Source organism: Elgaria multicarinata, chromosome 2, assembly GCF_023053635.1.
Source record: "Elgaria multicarinata webbii isolate HBS135686 ecotype San Diego chromosome 2, rElgMul1.1.pri, whole genome shotgun sequence".
NCBI classification, from domain to species: Eukaryota; Metazoa; Chordata; class Lepidosauria; order Squamata; family Anguidae; genus Elgaria; species Elgaria multicarinata.
The window spans coordinates 42,389,708-42,409,928 of NC_086172.1; the positions used below are offsets into that span (position 1 = coordinate 42,389,708).

General features: G+C 40.4%; 1 protein-coding gene across 3 annotated transcripts in view; it reads left to right on the forward strand.

Annotated features, from left to right (window-relative positions):
• Positions 1-553: 553 nt before the first annotated feature.
• Positions 554-20,221, forward strand: part of LOC134392238 (neurabin-1-like) — a 48,452-nt gene continuing 28,784 nt past the window's right edge. Inside the window, exons 1-6 of one of the 3 annotated variants that reach the window (XM_063116386.1) lie at positions 554-681; positions 1,716-3,629; positions 12,728-12,875; positions 13,850-13,970; positions 18,175-18,279; positions 18,406-18,526. In XM_063116386.1, the coding sequence (XP_062972456.1) occupies positions 2,001-3,629; positions 12,728-12,875; positions 13,850-13,970; positions 18,175-18,279; positions 18,406-18,526 (2,124 nt within the window). In that variant the 5' untranslated portion in view covers positions 554-681; positions 1,716-2,000. The remainder of the gene's footprint in view (positions 682-1,715; positions 3,630-12,727; positions 12,876-13,849; positions 13,971-18,174; positions 18,280-18,405; positions 18,527-20,221) is intronic. The other 2 variants (XM_063116387.1, XM_063116388.1) reach the window with 2 other exon arrangements.

Genomic DNA, 20,221 nt, shown 5'->3' on the forward strand with positions numbered 1-20,221 from the left:
CTGGTGTCGGAGAGAAAGAGAGTTCCAGATGCTACCAGCAGTGGGGGGTGGGGGCAAACCTGGAACAATAGGCATTAACCGGGCACTGTTCCTTGGCCTTCCCTCAAATGGTATCGCCCGATCCCCTTGTCCCAGTATGGTACATCCCAACGGATGCAGGCGTTTCCTTTTAGAACTTAGATTTACTTACTCGCTCCCCGCCCCCTCGAGGTCCCTCACCTCTGATCCCACCCACCCCCGCCCCTTCGGTTTGTCTCCTGTCGGGCCAAAGAAAGACGCGGGGCTCGCGCTGCGCGAGATTATTCCCTTTGTGTGGGAGCGCGCGCGCCCTCGCGCGCCTACCCGCGCGGCCCTGAAAAGGTGCGAGGGGGGTGGGGGGAGGGAGGAAGGAAGAGGAGAAAGAAATCATTGATCTATAAACTGGCGGTGCGGGCGGGCGCGCGAGACAGAGAGTCGAAGTGGTGGTGGAAGAGCGGGCGGGCGAATAGTTTGTGAGGGGGTGGAGTGAAAGAGAGAGAGAGAGGGAGAGAGGAGTAGAAGAGGAGCCCGGGGGCAGCTGCCGAAGGAAGAGGAGGGGGCGGATGGGATAACCCGTTGTGTGCTCGCCGGTTGGAAAAGCGCGAGTGGGAAGCCGCGAATAAGCAGCCAAAGGGAAAGTGCTGCGGTGCTTAACTACTTCAGGTAAGTAGTTCGAAGAGGCTGGTTTGGAAAGTTTTCATGGGCGGGCGGCAAAGCTCGGAGGCGCCGCCGCCGCCGGGAAAGAAAGGAGCAGGAGCAAAGGCTGAAGCGGGGAGTTTGTGGTGGCGGCTCCATTGTGAGCCGCGGGAGCTAGCGCTCACTTCTCTCCACACTCCCAGCCCGGCGGCAGAGGAGGGGACGACGACGACGACGACGACTCGATCCCCCCCCCCTCCACCCTCAAGGAAGCCTCAAGTTTGGGCCGAGATTGTTTGCATTCCTGCCTGACCAGAAGCAAACGGAGCCGAGATTCCGGGTGAGGGAAGGGGGAGTACTCGAGTCCACGTCTCCCCTTCCACTCTCGGGGCTTGCCTCCCTCCCTCAGGAATTAGAACCGGAGATGATGGGCCTTTAAGGAAGTGGCGAGGTAGACTTGGACGGACAGTCCTGTCTCTTGGAGCGGTTGGGCAGACAGGCCGAGACCTCTTTCCCCCCTCAAGTTTGTTTTCGAGGCAGAAAAACAAACAAACAGCTGTGCAGCGTGAGAACAGTTTTTTTTTTTTTTTTTTGTCGTGCTAAATGCCGGGGCTCAAGCTTGCCTGGAAATCGCATCCTCTACCCTGGAAGCCGTTTTGCCTTAATCCCAGATGAAGAAGAGCTGGCTGTAGTTATTCAGTGGTGAGGGAAGAAGAGACACTTACTTAAAGCCATTTTCTGCTCTCCTCTTTTTCTTTTTCTTTTTTATTACTTTGCGCTTATAGAACTGAGCTTTAGCAGTGAAAGCACATTCTTAATTGAAGCCCCTTCGACATGGGGCTTGTGTGAAGTCCTGAGATCCAGAGGTTTAATTTTCGTACCATGTTCTTTTTTTGTTGTTGTTTTGTTTTCTTTTGCTTCCTCTTTAGCTGATAAAGCACAATCAAGATGAGTTTCTTACTGCTCCTTGGGGTATCGAATTCCATTTGAGACAAGGTTGAAATACTTGAATAAATGGGTGAGGTTGCCGGCTCATTAACTTATTCTTTTTTATTTTCCAGATGGCTTTCTGGATAGGAGTGGATCAGCTGTGGCATTAGCATCCCGTTTCTCCAGATACATTCCTGGAGCGCTTGTTCTCTCTGTGTGTTCCTCTCTCTCTTCCCACAACTCACTTCAATGCCTGCACGGAAGAATAAGCTGGTCAGAGGCGTCTTTCAGTCTCGTTCGCTCTCCAGTCTGTAATAGGCTTCTATCCAAGTATTGTGGGGGGCAGCAGGGGCAGCTGCTGTTGGTTTTCTTCCCCCCCCCACCTATAAACAAGTCAAGTCTCTCTCCTTTTGACAATGATGAAGACTGAAGGCAAAGGAGAGAGGACTTTAAGAAGTGCTTCTCCACACAGAAATGCCTATAAAGCTGATTTTCATGCTATTAAATGCAGTTTTGATTCAGTGAATAATGATAATGCTTCAAACAAATCTGGCCCCCAGCAAAAGCTAACAAGCTCATCCAATGGAGGAGGTAATGATCCACATGTTCGTGGCAGAGCTGTTAACTATGGCAACAGAGTACACAAGATCAAAAATATGTTTATGCAGATGGGTGGCTCTTCCACTCCAACTTGTGAGAACAGCCCACCTTCTGAGCCCAAAATTCTCACCAAAACAGCTTCAACCGACCCTGCACCTCCTTCTCCCAGTAGCCCATCTTTCCTCTGTGTACAGAAAAATAACATGATCAATATTAGCTCTATCCCCTTCACCAGTCCCCCGGATTCTTTACCTTCAGCTTCATTCACTGAGAAAATTATCTGCAGCAATGATGAGGGAAATCTTGACAAAGCTGCTCTAGCAGAGAAGTTTTCCGAGACGAGGAAACTATTTGAAAGGAATGTGAAGCCAAGCTCATTGGACAAATGTACTTCCAGCAAAGGGGAAAGGACTGAAGATAGGAGGAGACATGGATCTGCCTCTTCTGACTGTAGTAATGTGATAGATCACTTTAATTTCAATACTGATGTGAGCTCTCAGGTTGCCGTAGACAAAGCAGAGAGTCAAGGAAGCAGTGAACACAAATTGCAGCAGTCAAGTGGTAGCTGTAGATCCTCCTTGCTGAATGCTGGACCTATTTCTAGAAGACTGGAAAGTTTCTTGGCTGATAGTGATAGTGAGGAATCCAAAGACACTTTGAAAAATGAGGGTTCTCCTAGCTCTGTCCAGACAGTGTCTTGCAGCTGGGAATCGCCAGTGGTTACAGAAGAACTATGCTTGAGGCAGAATCAGCCTAATGTGCCACCTGATCTTTTGAGTAGCAGCAGTGTTAGCAAAAGAGAAGAATGGAGTAAGACCACTGAGGAAGCATCAGAAAGAGATCAAGCAACTTCTAAAAGGAGCCAGCAGTATACAACCAACACTCCCACTAAAGTTGATAGAGCCCCCATAAAAATCTCCCAGGTAGAAGTAGTTAGAGCTGAATTGATTATGGTGCAGAATAGAACTTTAAGCAATGACAATGAAGTTGTGGGAGAAGTTAATGTCTTCCAGAAGGAGAAACCACTCAGATTCCCAAGTTGGGAAGGGGAAGGAAGTGGCCTTAGTTTTGAGGAAATGGAGAAACTTAGTGTGTGCAGTGAGGCCAGTCAGAAAGGAGTGAGAGAGAGTGTATCTCTGGAGGAAGTTCAAACAAAAGAGAAGGACCATGTAGAACAAGTAGGGGATAGTGAAGACGAAGAAGGACAAGAAGTAGAACAGAGAGAGAATTTTAGTAGATTTTGTTCCAGTGCTTTTGGGATAGAGAATGCTGCTTTTGATGATGAGAAAGAAACAGAGTCATGTAGTCAGGGCCCTGAAGGGGAAGAAACTTTGCCAGAGGAGGAATACAACTATGAAAGTGATTATGAGGAATTTCCTGGACTCTCTGAGGAAGAAGATCCTGATCCAGATAGAAAAGTGAAGTTTTCCTCAGCCCCAATCAAGGTAAAAGTGTCATGAATAGTAACATTTTTCTCTCTCCTGATTTCTGTTTTGATTATGCACTTTCCAGACATTTAAATATTGTATGGTAACATGATTATTATTGGTTTAATGATAGTGCTAAGTATGTAATACTGAATGTAGCTATAAAAGTCTATAAACTTGATCCATGTATGTGCTCAGAAGCTAGTCTCTTTTGTTATCAATGTGCCTTCCAAATAAGCATTCATATTAGGCTCTAAGAGAGCAATGGCTCCTAGACATTGTCTGACCTCGGAAGGGGGAGTTGGAAATCCAACCCCTGCCCCCTCCTGGCTGGCATGGAAATAACTGTCGTTAACAGTTAATTATGGCTAAGTTTCAAAGTAGCTGACTTCAAACTGGTTTTCAAAGTTGGCTAGTTTCAGCTAACTATAGTTAAGATTAACTGCAGTTCTAGGTCTGGATGTCACAGCAAGTTGTGCTTAATTAAAAGTGGAAGCAAAAGCTCCCAAACTCCTGGGAAGAGGAGAAAGGAGGTGGGAGCGTACAACCCTGAAGGTTGCTGTGGGTTGTGCCTGCTTGTTCATGTCATATGAAATCATGGCTTAGCATGTGTGAATATTGCCAGTGTATTACAGAAGTTTAGGAAAGGAGCTTTGTGAGTTCCACTGTGAGGTCAGATCAGTGTTAGATTAATTTATGGTATGTAAAGTTATAATATAGATTTTTTGTAACAGACAGTACTTCTAACCCAGATTGCCCTTTGTTAATTCTGCCAAGTGTGATGTGATTCTTATGGCTTCCTAAAATAAGTTCCTTTGACTTTAGAATTTAATTAGGTTCCAGGTGTGCATTAGGTGTATCTTTTAAAGCCTGAAAGTTAATATTTAAACTCCTGCCGAAGACCACCACCTTGGTCTTTGAATAATTAATTGTTAGTAGCTCTTCATTACAATATAAATGCATACCCTCATTAAGCGTCTTAACCCAATACTGGTTAGAATATTAGTAAATGACTACATATCACAGAGGTAAACTATATTAATTTAAATTGCTCAGTTATGTCTGATATTCTTAATACTTACAGAAACTAAGAAAAGGGTGTGAAATGCATTTTAGACACCCATCTTAAAGTGCATTCTAGGATTTTTAGAAATATTTGTTAAAACCCTTCTTATAATGCCCTGCTAATATGTAGTAACTACTGAGCCTTGGATAGATGTCTGAGGCTGCTATTCTAAGTGTGCCTATTAGGGAATAAGTCCCATTGAAACTGGCACGTCTTGGTTCTGAATAAACGTACTTTGAATCATGCTGTAAACCATCTTGTACTATGGAGTAAAATTTCACAATTCGTATTTGTCAATTTTCTGCATAAGTTCTGTTCTACAGCTATTTTATATAACCATAATTAGAAGGCACATTATGTCTGCTATTTATGTATTATACGTACAGTGCCCCTGATGTTAAGAGTTAAAAAAAAATTACTGCACAAGGAGTAAAAAGCAAAACAAAGCACCTGGTGTGCCAGGTTAATCCTTGGGCACATTCCTTAACCATGCATGGTCAATGCAGTCTGCTCTGACTATGCCAGTCACTTACTTAAAGAAGGGTGGATGAACTGAATTCAGGGCCTCTACGCTCCAAACAGGTAATTGTCATTGTCAAAATTGTGGACCAAACTAGGTGAGGTGTTAAATATGTCTGCATTTAATATGCAGGTTTTAAAAATTGCAAATAGCATCAGCTTAGGTGGCAGGAAGTGTTTGATAATTATTAAAATTGCAGCACGCATGGAGGTGGGAATTTAACCATTTCTTACTCCTCTGTGTCTGCAGCGATCATGATTAATTATGTGTCCACCAGTTGTTGCTATTTGCATTTTTTTTAAATGTGCATATAAAATGCAAATACACATTTATCATCACCTCATATCCACTTTGGCCTTCTGTTGATCATTTATTCAGGTGCTAAGTTCTTACAGATCTTTGCACTGTGGTCCAGTGTTATGTAGAAAGGTCTTTAGAATGATGCTTATATTCCCATCCATTGCTAAGTAGCTTTTGGGTAGCCTAAATTCTTTAACTTGCTATTAGGAAAAAATTGTGGCAGACATTGAGGTGAGAATTTAACAGTTGAACTTCATGTTCAAATAGTCAAGTTTCAAACGAACATTGTGCAGGTCATGTGAGGAAGTAAAATGTGTCATTGTTTCACTTTATTTTTCAACTTTGAGTTCAAAAAGCTATCATCTCAGCCTCATTTAACCTTTGAAAACTTAGGAAATATATGTGGAGAAGGAACTGCTCTGGATTGAAGCCAGTTGTTGTGTTTTCTGGATCCAAAATCTCATTCATAGTTCATAGACAAAGCTGAGGTAAACTATTGGGGAGAACTGATCATCATGTGATATCTTAATTTAATTGAGAATTAAAACAAAAATTCAGCTGACATGTTTACTGTCATTTTTTTTTAACTTTGGACCATTTATAAAAGCTTTGCCCCAGCAAACATCATGGTTTGTCTTTTGTCCACTTCATATTTGACTAGTAATTTTAATTTCAGGCAAAATATTTTGATCCCTAGTACTTCTGCTGTATAGGCCCTGTTTAGATGTCTTAACAACCCAGAGGTGTTTTTTTTAAAATAATGAGCTCGTTATTGTGAATGAGTGAGTGCTAGTGTACACTGCTTGATCGCTTCTGTTGGAAGCAGCTGAACAACCCATAGATTCTCTGTCTATGGGTTGTTCATGGTACATGAACTAGAAACTGGCTTGTCTCTCCCCCCAGCAAGAAAGAAGTAGCCCAACAAACCATGGGTTGTTTCTCTGGCTTACATCTCCTAATTTGCTCTCAAGACAAATAACGCAGGGAGGAAGAGCTCCTTAGTTGTTAGCTATTCCCTTTTCCAGCAGGAACAATCAGACAGTGCACTGGCATGCTCATTAGTTCACAACAACTCAGGTCTTAAAAAAAGCTGGGTTGTTGTGATGTGCAAAACAGGCTGCAGTCAGATGTAACATAGATTGAGAATGTGCTGAAAGCTCATACACTCCATTCCCTCTTTCTCCTTTACAGCATGCTTTCATTCCTTTGTCAGTGATACATCTGCTACAGTACTAACTATGGTAAAACTGAAATCCTGATTTTTGTTATTTATGATCAGTGTATAAGTGAAGATGTACTATGATTAAGAATGATAAGGGAAGAGAGTGGAAATCTGAGCCAGACAGCAGAGACAAAAAGCAAGTGATCCTGTGGCCTGCTGTTATCTCTAGCAGCAGCATTACATCCGATTTGGGCCAGGCCTGAAGATGCTTTACCTGCATTATTGCTATATAGACGCCTGATTCACAGGAATGCTGTGGCTCAAACACAGTGGCTTGTTTAAGCCATAATGATGTCAGGTACCATTTACCTAATTGCTTGCCCTGTTTGGATCCTGGCGGTGTGGCTTGTTTGAGGAAGAATCAACTCTCAAATAACCCATAGCCTTTTGTTGGGTTATTTGTTTAAGCCACAGTGATTGTGCAAACTAGGTCAGAATCTCTTGATGTATTTAAAGCTTTTTTAAAATTAGAATTTTTAACCTCCAAATTAGAATACTGCAACGCGCTCTACGTGGGCTGCCTTTGAAGACGGTTCGGAAGCTGCAGCTTGTGCAAAATGCAGCGGCCAGATTGATAACTGGAACCAGAAAGTTTGAACATATAAGACTGATTCTGGCCCGCTTGCATTGGCTGCCTAAACGTTTCTGAGCCCAATTCAGGGTGCTGGTTTTGACCTATAAAGCCTTACATGGCCTGGGACCACAATACCTGACGGAATGCCTCACCTGACATGAACCTACCCGCTCACTGCGCTCTACATATAAGGTCCTCCTCCGAGTGCATACTCTGAGGGAAGCTCGGAGGATGGCAACAAGGGAGAGGGCCTTTCAGTGGTGGCCCCCCAATTATGGAATGATCTCCCCGACGAGGCTCACCTGGTGCCAACATGGTTATCTTTTCGGCGCCAGGGTAAGACCTTTCTCTTCTCCCAGGCATTTAACAGCATTTAACAACATGAGCTGAGTTTGTTTGTTTTTAATAGCTGTTTTCATAAGGATACTGTTGTTTTTATGCTTTTTATGTTTTTAAACTTTGTATATTTGTTTTTAATGTTTATTGTTTTTAACTTTTGTAAACTGCTCAGAGAGCTTCGGCTATGGGGCGGTATATAAATGCAATAAATAAATAAATAAAAATGCCAAGTAAAACTACCCCTGAATTATGGACATTACTATATTTTTCCTATTTCCAGAGGAATAACCATGTTACTCTATTGTAGCAAAAACAACAAAGAGTCTTGTAGCACCTTAAATATTAACAAATGCATTCTGAAATAAGCTCATGCCAGAATAAATTTGTTGGTCTTTAAGTGCCACAAGACTCTTTATATTTTTCCTATAACACAAAGTTAAGTTTTCCTTTTAACCAACAAAAGTATATGATTTGTTATGGTTTCCTGTTAGTTGTATACACAGAAATATCTGTGCTGGTATACTATTTTTTCTAGTATAAATAGTACAAAAGCGGTCCAGTTTAGTGATAGTAGACTGTGGTTCTTCTGTGTTTACGGAATCTCAAAGAACTTGAAAATCCTCCTAGCTGATTTGTATGCACAACCGGGGACTTCCTTGTTTGGGGAATGAGCTGAACTGTCCTCCAGGCTCAGCCCAGTCTCTGCTGTTTTATCACTGATTATTTCTATGTGCAGGATGTGTAGCAGTAATCTCTAAGAAGCCTGCTATGTTGTAATTGATACAGGTATGCAAAATAATATATACATCTTGTTGCCTCTTTTAACTAGTCTTGGTTATCATGATAAAAATATTGCACATGTCTTAGAATCATAGAATAATAGAATAGCAGAGTTGGAAGGGGCCTACAAGGCCATTGAGTCCAACTCCCTGCTCAATGCAGGAATCCACCCTAAAGCATACCTGACAGATGGTTGTCCAGCTGCCTCTTGAATGCCTCTAGTGTGGGAGAGCTCACAACCTCCCTAGGTAACTGCTCTAACAGTCAGGAAGTTTTTCCTGATGTCCAGCTGGAATCTGGCTTCCTTTAACTTGAGCCCGTTATTCCGTATCCTGCACTCTGGGAAGATCGAGAAGAGATCCTGGCCAGTGCTATCATGTCTCCCCTCAATCTTCTCTTCTCCAGGCTAAACATGCCCAGTTCTTTCAGTCTCTCTTCATAGGGCATTGTTTCCAGACCCCTGATCATCCTGGTTGCCCTCCTCTTATTTAATATCAGTTGGCATCCTCAGAGGTGAAGTTTTTGTGTGTGTTTAAACATGCACTTTATATTTTGCATTTGGAGAGGGGCTTATTTTTCAATATCAAATGGGATTGTAAGTACTTTTAGGGAAACTCATGAACATGTGAAGGGCTGGGAAGTTTTCTTAACCTACTAGCCACACAGTGCTAATAGTAGCCATTCCCATGATATCATATCATATATATTTTGAGTGTAAGTTATTACTGAAATAGCTGGTGATGAGAAGTACTGTTCATGCCACTTACTGACTGGGTTCAGACGACACAATAGTCAACGGTTGATTAAATAGTCCACAGTAGACTAAATAGTCCATCGTTGATTATTGTGTCTGTTGGAGAAAAAACATGCCACATTTGGTTATTTACCCAAAATAACCAACGCAAATAATCAACGATGTGCAGAGTTGATTATCTGTACAACAGCTGATTATCGTGTCATGGGGCGGGCTCCGTTGATTGTATTTCCCATGCCTACAATGTTGCGAGACGAGAGCAGCAGAAACCCCTCTATGGGCATGAGAAATAATCCCATCCTGGAAAGGGCTGTGTCTTGATGGGCTCTATAGGCATGAGAAATAATCCCATCCTGGAAAGGGGCACTACAATTGGCAGCTTCCCACACACTTTCCAGGACGGGCACATCCCTGGGTGAGATGCTGCCAGTTGCGGTGCCCCACATGTTCCCAGAGACATGCATGCCCCTTGCCCCCACCCGCTCCATGGAGGGAAACTGTTAGTGACTGGGGACAGGCATGCTAGGAACTCCTGCTGCTTGAGAGCTGCAGGAATTCCCAGCATCCCCTGTTGCCAGCCGCCAGGACTTTGTGGGGAACGGAGAGCAAGGCGCAGGAGGAGTGCATCCTGCTGCGTCCCACCCTCTGTTCATGATTTGTTGCTATGCCAAGGGCAAGGGCACATAACCAGCAGTAACACAATACATTTTAAAAAAAACAAGTCCACAGTTCATGTTGTTGTGTGTATGTGTGCATCTGCAGTTTCAAGACCCAGTCATTGACTCCATTCCATTCAGTGCTAGAGTCTAGAGAGGCCCACAAATTGTTTGAGACAACTTTGAGAACTGTATAAGCCTTGACTCACTACAGTTCTAAAACAAGTCCTTGAAATCTACCCAATATTTTCTGTAACCATTGTGGAGCCCTGGAAGGAAGGAAGGAAGGAAGGAAGGAAGGAAGGAAGGAAGGTTGTCATGTCCTCTTTCAGAGGACATCCTTTTATCCAACTGCATTTTTAGTCTAATTTTTCGAGGTGACTTTGGATGTTACACATTCAGTGATAAAGGAAGCACAATTACCTTTCCTTCTTCCCTTTCCATTTTTAAAAGTGGTGTATGTCAAATTGTAAATCCGTGGGCAAGGCCTGTGTGTTTTTAATTTTTGGTGGGTGCTTTATAAATAAATTATTATTACCATCTTGTGCTACTTCTCTTCTGCTTCCTGTCTAATGTACAAAGTTAATACTCGTGCATCTCCCCTACAGTGATGTACATAGGTTCCAGATGTGTGTGGAACTTACTTGAATTCCTGCTTTGCAGGAAATTATGAATCTTTCATCTTTCCTCTCACTACTTTTGTGTAATTTCCAAGGCTGTACTTGGAGTTCTTATGTAACGTACCCAAATTTTGAATTGGTTAGGTGATATTTCAGTCATATTTATGGAATAAAATTTACCTATGAAGGAAGGAATTTGATCATGAAAATATTTTCCTCTTTTGTAATAAGATTTTTTTTCAGTGAGCTGGTGCAAACTATACTAAATGTATATGTTTTAAATTTTGTAAGGCCACCTTGAGGCCTAGTGTTGAGCAAAAGGTGGGATACAAATAGATATAATAATATAATAATAATACTAGTGTAGCAACTGCAATTTCTGCTATGTGACTCACAGCACAATTCTGTACATCTCTACTTAGAAGTAAATCTTACTGGGGCTTACTCCTGGGATTGCAGCCTTAATTTCTTAACCAGTTTTTGGCTGCTGTATGAAGCCATACCTATTACATTTTTCTTTAGTTGAAACAAAAACTTCCTCCAAAACTAACTTTATTCAGCTAACCAATAAGTAACAAATATTTGTTTACTAGTTAGTTTTTAGATTGAGAAGTTGTCCCACAATGATTACTAACTCTAGTGTTATCTGAAACTGGATATTTCCTGTTCCTGGAAAACAGCTTCGTTCTTACAAATCTAAATATGTTATCTGTTTTACTGTGGACAGAAGGTTTATGGGTTCCTTCCTTTCAGAAAAACACCTTTCATCAAAAAAGTATAATGGCTTTCAGTGCAGATATTTGTCATCTGAAAGTAGAAAAGATTGTGTTTAGCATGTAAGTTCAAATCTGTTTGGGCCAATATGTTCCCCAGACTGATCTGAAGTGGCGTAGTTTCATGGGTTTTCTGCCAAATTTTGAGTTGGAAAATTTTCCAGTGCAAATTAGAGTCATTTGAACAGGTGCATTTTCAGTTTGCATCAGAAAATGTTCTGATGCCATAGAATAGGGTTGGGCAACTTGTGGCCATTCAGTTATTTTGACCTACCAATGCTGGCTAGAACTTATGGGAGCCATAGGCCAAAATACCTGGAGGGCCATAAGTAGCCCACTCCTGCCCTAGAGAGATTGAATTTAGCATGTTTGTTTTACTTGTATTTACTAAATAAAGCCAAAAGAAGTACCCCATGTAAAAAAATTTGTCTCAATATGCCAAAAATATTTAACATGAGATACTTGAGGGGGGAAATAAAGCACATTTTAATTTAATTAATGCTATATTATGTAGATATTTTATTGCAATACTTGTAAATATTTAAATACAATAGCAGGTTCTTTCTTTACATTAGTCCCCCCCCTTAAATTTAAACAGAGGAACTGAAAACTGTTGATACACTAATTTTAGTAGCCCAAAGAAATGTCCACGATACACTGACAACCAGTCATTTATTTCAGCAGAGTTCAACTCTCTTCCACTATGATTGTTGGTGTTCCTTCAGTTCTACTGTCACTATTAGTTCCATTTCACTCAGAGTTATATATGTATTTCAATGACATATCTGTATTCTTTCACATATGTGCTAAGATAAACATTAATTACAATTTGAAATAGCCAATCTTGCTGAAAAATATATTTGCAATTGGTATATGTTCATTTTTACTAATGAACTTATGAAACAGAAGTTTTCCGTGGAAAAATAAAATACTGGAAAATTTTATCTTTAGAAGATCCCACTCCGCCCCACTCCATTGCACATCATTGCAATGGAACCATAAGAATGGGCTGGTGTGGAGTAGTTATGAAAATCCATCAGCAATCAGGCAGCAGGACTTCATTCTCATGGACAGTTACTTTTTCTTTTCTTACTTATGCCTATTTTTTTTCTTTTGTCTCAGTCCTAATACTCTTCCTATAAGTAATCATAGTCTTTCAGATTCCTTGTTTTTGTGAATAAAATTAAATAATTTAGATTATTTACTCCTTTGAAAACCTAGGTTATGAAAGCAAACTAAGTTATGCAAGTATATCCAGTATTAGATGTCTCATTTTCATGTTAAGTCTACATTTTGTATTCTCTTGCCATGGAATTTGAGTTTATTTGGTGCAGAGTTGAAATAATTTTTGGTACAGAGTACATACATCCTAAATTATTGGTTAGCGAGATTGTAAGGGATCATGAAAATGTACTGTTCTAAATTAGTATTTAATTGCAAATAGTGTCTGGTTTATAGATGTAGTCAACTTTCATGAGCAAAAACTATCTTAAAACTCTCTTATTTTTTCAGGTGTTCAGTACTTACTCTAATGAAGACTATGATAGACGTAACGAAGAGGTTGATCCTGTGGCAGCATCAGCAGAGTATGAACTTGAAAAAAGGGTGGAGAAAATGGAGGTTTTTCCTGTGGAAATTGAAAAAGGTGCAAAAGTTAAATGTTAGTCCCATAAAAGTATTTTCATGCAGTCATGGTTGGGTTCATTATTAGAGATGGAAAATACCAAGTGCCAAGTCACAAGATCGCTAGAATGTGCTGCTTAAGCTATATTCTTATACCCACTTATCTGGGAGTAAGTTCAATTAATATAGTTGAGACATTTCTGACTGTGTAGGATTGCCCTGTAAAGAATTTAAATACATTCACCTTGTTTAGATAATAGGACAGTCCACTGTAGGTTAATTAATCTTCAGAACGCTACATCATGTGCCATCCGCCATTATTAATATGTAAGCCCCAGCTGGGGGTTACCATGGCTTATTATGTCATGCAAACCTGGCTGGCAGGGGTTATTTGAGGGTTATGAAACTCTAGCAGAACCCATGACCTCGTTGAGGGTGATGTGAGGATTCTTTAACCCTCAAATTACCCGTGCTGGCTAGTTTCACAGGACAATGGCCAACTCGGGCTTGTATATTCATAACGGCAGAAGGCACATGCTGCAGTTCCTTGCAGGTAAATTAACCCACGATGAATTGTCATGTTGTGAGAACTGGCCCATTGTCAGCTTAGTATAGGATTTCTTCCTAAATGTTTGATGATGTTTTCTGCGCTGGAAAATGTTTTCAGTTTCTTATCGTATCCAAATGGCTAAGAAAAAGGTTTGTTATGGGGGGATTACAAATGCAATACATAAACTCATTAAACAATAAATAAAATGGAAGTATGTAGAGTACAGGAATGTCTGCAAAAACAGATAAAAATTCATTGGGTTACCATAGTGTGTGTGTGTGTGTGTGTGTGTGTGTGTGTGTGTATATATATATGACTATATAAATGCACTCCTTATTTTAGTTCTCATAGTTGTAAGGATAGACTGAATAACTTATTGTTTGTTATGGAAACAGTATATTAAGTGAAGATACAGCATTTTGGTCATGAAACTAATTTTTAAATGCATTTTTTTTGTATAGGTGACAGTGGCTTAGGTATCAGTATAATTGGAATGGGTGTTGGAGCAGATCAAGGATTGGAAAAGCTTGGAATCTTTGTAAAAACAATAACTGAAGGTGGAGCTGCTCAGAAAGATGGTCGGTAGGTTTCTCCTAGGAATGTTCATTCTGTTTTGCCGACTTCTTTGTTTTGTTTTGGAAGAGAGTTCGCAGTCAAGTCAGGTTTGAAACATGATTTCAGATGCCCAGGTTTGGGCATGACAGGAAACTCTAGTGAGTTTGAAATTGAAAGCAGAAGCTTTTGATCTTCTCTACATAGAAGATCAAAAGAGGAGAGAGGAGCGTGTGAGCCCAGAACTCATTGCAGCTCATTCTTGTAGTAAGAAACCATGATTTCCCATTATTTGATACAACTCTGTGAGATGTGCAGGTTGTGCCTCTCTACAATTCCAGGCCATTGTGAACTTACTAAAATGTAGTTCTGGGTATAGCTGGGAATCCATTTCATACTGGTTAGCATCATTCCAAAATCTGTGATAATGCAGTTCACATGCATTTTGCTCTACAATGTTTACATTTCTTAGAAGCAGAAAATGTGCTTTGGTTGACAGACTGAAGTTTCATAGTTGACTTCATAGAATATCAAGCTTTAGTTCAGTGTGTCTGGTACAGGATCATAGATTCAGGTTTAAGAGTTTAAGAATGTGTACATTTTTGAAATGTTTGAATTAAATTCAGATTTCAATTGCTGTTAGTCATAATGGCTATATACTTTTTCCAAGATCAGAGGCAGCATATCTCTGAATATCAGCAGCTGAGAAACAACAGAGGGAGAGGCTATTGCATTCATTTCCTGCTTGTGAGCTTCCCATAGGCATCTAGTTTGAGCACTGGTCTGATCCAGCAGTGCCCTTCATATGTTCTTTATTTTAAACCTCATTATTTTAAGGAATGTTTAATATAACTGACATTTTAAAAGAACAAAAAAAATTAGTTAAATGTTTTAACTGTGTATTTTTATGCATAATTATTGTTAGAATCTTTGCATTTCCCTTGTATTCAGTTTGTTTGTGTGTGTGTGTGTGTGTGTGTGAGAGAGAGAGAGAGAGAGAGAGAGAGAGAGAGAGATGGGGGTATGCTGGTGCAGATGATCATATTTTAACTTAATAAGCAGAGATAAGGGCACATGTTTGTGCAAAGAGGGGATGTCTCTGATTTCCTTTGATTCCCCAAGCTATGTTGAACAGCATTCTAGAAGGTCCCCCCTCTCTCAGAAGCAGCTATTCAGGAAGCACAATGGGCTACAAGATGGAGGAGGCAGGAAAGCCCCATTCCACAAGAGTAATTTTGCTAACTTCCCTTAGGATCCAAGTCATGTCATGTTAACAGCTTCTCAGTCACTGAATCACTATGCTATTTCTTCTCCCAAACTTCTCTATACTGAGAGATTATAAGTTGCTCTTGAGCTTGCATGCTCTTTTCTCTGACCTCCTGGTTGTACCAAGACATCCAGCATTCAAAACCTGTGGTTTCAGTGTGGTCACTTCTGTCTACACACAGTGGGGGGTGGATCATGAGGCATAAGAGTCTAGCAGCTGCTTTCTATCTCACAGCACAAAGTGGTTTGAGGGGGAGAAATACACCTGAAATAGGCCCATTGGCTGGCTCATATGGGGCAGATTTAATATAAGGATTGTATTTAAACTATGAGAAATGCAGTAAGTAAACAATGTGTATCCTTGAGAATGCAGAATATGTGCTGCTGTAGAAAAGGTTTTAATTACAGAATGCTTAAGGCTGTAGTCCTATGCACATTTACTTAGGAATAAGCTATATTAAATTCAGTGGGATTTAAATCTGAGCAGACATGTATTGGATTGTACTGCAAGTCTGGAATCCTGCACGCAGTGGTTAGGCTGCTTAAGTCCAACTGACTTTAATGGGATTTAAGCCACCTGAGTGTGTGTTCAGGATTGCAGGATTGCAGCCAAACTTTGGAAACTAAGTAATACCATTTAAAATTGTAGGTTGGAAGAACCCTTGTTTTTTGTACATCTTTTTTACTTCTTGGATCAACAACTTGGGATGATTTGCAAATGTGTGTCATTTAATACTATTAAGTTGTTTTTTCCTTTGGAGTTTTTTAAATATACATATATTTGTGTATATCTGTAGCAGTGAATTAATATGAAATGCATGTATATAAAAATACAGCTTACGAACAATTAATACATAGGCTTCAGCAAAAGTGGACCAGTTAGCCAAATAAATACCTGTTTGAAGATGGCGCCTATGTGCCATCTGTTCAAATGTTGAAAGCAGTATAAATTCCTCAATCCATTGCATTCTAGGCAGTGAGCATTTATCCTTCAAGTGTTGTAATGTTAATCTTTTAGCTGTAAAGAGGGTGCAGAGAATCCATTTATGCTGGCTATTCATTAATTTCCATAAAACAGGTAAATAATTTAAAAGAGTGTGTACATCAGTAAATATTAAGCACCGTTCCAGGACTAAATTTATCTGTATAATAATTTTTCCCAAAAAGAAGCAACTACTAGACATTGCCAAAACATCTATTTAAAAGAAGAATTAGCTGTATTGCACCTCCAGCAATTAGCCGAATTAGACAATCCCTTTTTAAAAAGACACTGTAGTGTCCAATAGACATGAAACAAAAGGTTTTGCTGAGTAAAAAACACAGCCTTAATCCATAGATGTGATAGATATAGATGCCAAAGTGGTGATCCACTGATTAGGGAGAATGGAACAATCCAATTCCTTATTCCATTCCTGCTTAAAACTGTGTATATCATACTCTATTAAGGTGTCTTGACATATTGTGCTCCTAAAAACCTCTTAAACAATATTCAGATTTAGATTTTCTGTTGGCTAGATGCAATCATGTTTGCCATTTGGAATGTTTATTTCCAGCTCTTACTGACTACTCCTCTTAGGGTTTTTTGTTAGGCATGCATACATCTGTTGTTCAATTTCAAGCTTTTTCTCCTGCTGTGACACTCTCTGCTTTCTTTGAAATTTCTACTGAAATTAAACAGTGGAACTGCATATTACGCAAGGATAGTGGCCTGATGACCTATCATAGGATAAATGGAGGAATCATTGAAAGACAAGAACACTAATATCATTAAAGTAAAAACTAGGGGCAACTTGCTCCGTGCTTTTTCTTGTAAAATGTCCTCCTTCAGATTTATATTATATGGAAAGGTTAACATCTCTGGATGAGGGGGAGGAGCATGTGAACTCATGGCTCAGGTAGGCCTGGTCTACTAACGATACACCTTAGTTTACTATTATGTCTGAATGCAGCCAATGGGTTGGATCCAGACTAAGTTAATTGAATTTATATCCAGTTGAACTGAATGAGACAAGTTAGTTATGACTTGTCTCATTGGGGAACTAAGTACAACTATCTTGTACTGTAATCCTTTACATATCTACTCAAAAGTAAGCCCCAGGGATTGCAGCCTTAATCCTGATCTAATCCTGTGTGTTGGCTACACACCAGTGGATTGCTTATGTTTCTGTTCAATTGCCAGAAAAAAAAATTGTTCTGACTTTATACTGTTAGTTTTACCCTACGCAGAGCCTGTTTACCCTACCCTGTGCCTGTTTGCATTCTCTTCCCCTCCTTATTGTTTTATTATGATTTTATTAGAATGTAAGCCTATGCGGCAGGGTCTTGCTATTTACTGTTTTACTCTGTACAGCACCATGTACATTGATGGTGCTATATAAATAAATAAATAATAATAATAATAACAACAACATAATAGTAAACAAATTCAACAATAGATGTCTCTAAAGACAGGGTGAATAAAGCCATTTAAAAAGTTACCCCAGCGTTACTGTTAGCAGATCTGTTTCTTTGAAAGGCAGTCCAGTGTTCACAGTTCTTCAGTATACCTGTGAGAGTGGGCAACTAAACAAATAGTGAGGAAGATCTTCGATTACTCCCACAGTGACAGAAAAGTGATATATTTGGTAATTTACAAAACCTCTCCTCTGTAGCAAAGATAGCATCCACTGGGACCTAAAACAGCATATATTATCCCTTTAAGGAGAATGTACCTAATTTAAGCACATATTATTGTAGCCAATATTTGTGTTTAAACATATTAAACCAGGGACAAACTTGTTTTTCCCCCTTTTCATTTGTTACTTTTTCCCTGTGGGGAGGGGCATGTGTCATCAAGACTGATACCCAGTTGAAAGTCTTCTGTAGAATGTAATGACCAAACAGGTTCTTCATTAATGTGCATTTTTATTTTCCTGAATTGAGTAATAGTGTTCTTTGCAAAGCCTAATGTTTATTTGTTGTCTTGCAGAATCCAAGTAAATGATCAGATCGTTGAGGTTGATGGTATAAGTCTTGTAGGAGTAACCCAATTCTTTGCAGCAACTGTACTAAAAAATACAAAAGGCACTGTCAGGTATGTGTATTGTTATTAATAAAATTGAAGAGAAAATGTTATATAATTACCTGCTGGGAGGCACTGGTATAGTATACGAAGTTATTTTATATTGACATATCGATGATAGTTGATTGTTCTCCTTAGGTTTCTGATTGGAAGAGAAAAACCAGGAACTCAGAGTGAAGTAGCTCGCCTTATCAGTGAGACTTTGGAACAGGAGAGATGCTTATATGAGCAGCAATTTGCCCATGATGATACAGAACAGGTGGGACCTGCAATAAAATGTTACTGTGGATTCTACTTCTAACAGGAGTGCTTCTGTTTTGGGTGATAACCAGTCTTCTCGTTCTCCAAGATACTGTAACCTGCAAAGGGCAGAAGCAAGCATAGGGGAAGGCTCACAGGAGATTTCCCCTATGGTGACAACTGAATACAGGTTGTAGCAACTCCCTAGCTCCTACCTAAGATGATCATGGGCTGAGAAAGTAGGTGAGGAGGAGGATAGTGAGATTTGGGATGGAATCAAAGACAATAGCAGGGACAATGATCAAGCAACATGTATTGGGGGGTGCTGGGGTTGGAGAGTGCTGAGGAAGGGAGCAGTCCAATCTCCTTGGTCAGCAAGGTGGTGAAAGAGAAAGGAAACTTGGGTTCCTTCTGCCCTTTTACATCTAGTTTTGGACTACAGAAATTTGCTGGGGTGCTTAGTGCTCCTCCCCACCTTAGTGCTAGGTGGGGAGGAGCCCTGGTAGAAAGGCCAAGCAGATGAGGAAAAGCATGGAGGTGCTAAGGGCACTGTGTTCCCAGTATAACCCACAGAACCGCTCTGTTCTGTCTCTTGTTTTGTTTTCCCTGCCCCACCATCGCTCTCCATTTCTTCCTGCTGCTTCCTTGTTCCTTGCTATGGCTCTTGTTTTATTTTTCTCTTCGTATTTTCTTCTCTTTGCTGTGTTGATTGATTTGCAATTTTCCTCCCGTGCCTCTTCTTTTATCTCCTCCATCTCCCTTCTTGCTCGTTTCCACATCTTTCCCTGCCCTTCCTGCTTCAGCCTTCCCTCCTCCATCTCCTCTTACCTGCACATATAACCTAGAGGTAGCAGGCTCAACATAACGGTCAAATTTGGCTCCTGTGAGTGAGCAACTTTGCATACTGGCCTCCTTACCTCTGCATTTGCTTACTGTTCTGCCCCCTGCATTTTTTAAATTTATTTTATTTATTTAAGGATTTTTATGCCGCCATTCAGCCAAAAAAGGCTCTCACGGCAGCTTACAAAAGTATTTCTTGACAGTCCCTGCCGACAGGCTTACAATCTAAAAGACATGACACAAAAGGAAAGGGGATTGGGAGGGAGGAGGAGGAGGGGGAAAAGGAAAGCAAATTCAGGCACTACAATCTTAGTTGCAAAGTTCAGCAGTTACAGTTGACAGCAGGAGGGAGGGGGCTCTCAGCTGGAGCTGGACCCAGGCACGGTGGAGAGGTGCCTGGCTGCTGCTTCCTCCCTCACTGGTGGCCTCTGCAGAGAGTAAATACCTTTTCAGGATGATGATTATGATGATGACGAAGATTCGTTTGAATCACATTTACATGGAAAATCTGTGGAAGTGTTCTATCTTCCTGAAAATGAAGATATTAATTTGCCACTGGACATGGATTCTACACAATTTCACTTTGAAAGCAAATGCATGCACAGTCTGTTTTCCCCTATTGCTTCCTTTAGTTTTTTTAAGGGGATTTATAGTTTTGTAGGTTTTTTGTTTGTTTGTTTTTGTTGCTTCTGCAAACCTTTTAGCTTCCCCTGAGCATACTTCTTTGTGGGTGGTGCCTGTTTAGCTACATAAGGATCAGCACATCCCTGAGCATCACTAATAAAGGGAGTGATTACAGTTTGTCAGTGATATGTTCTAGCAAATTGCCTTTTTTTACCTTGAGGATGTTGAACGAACAAAGTGTGTTTAATCT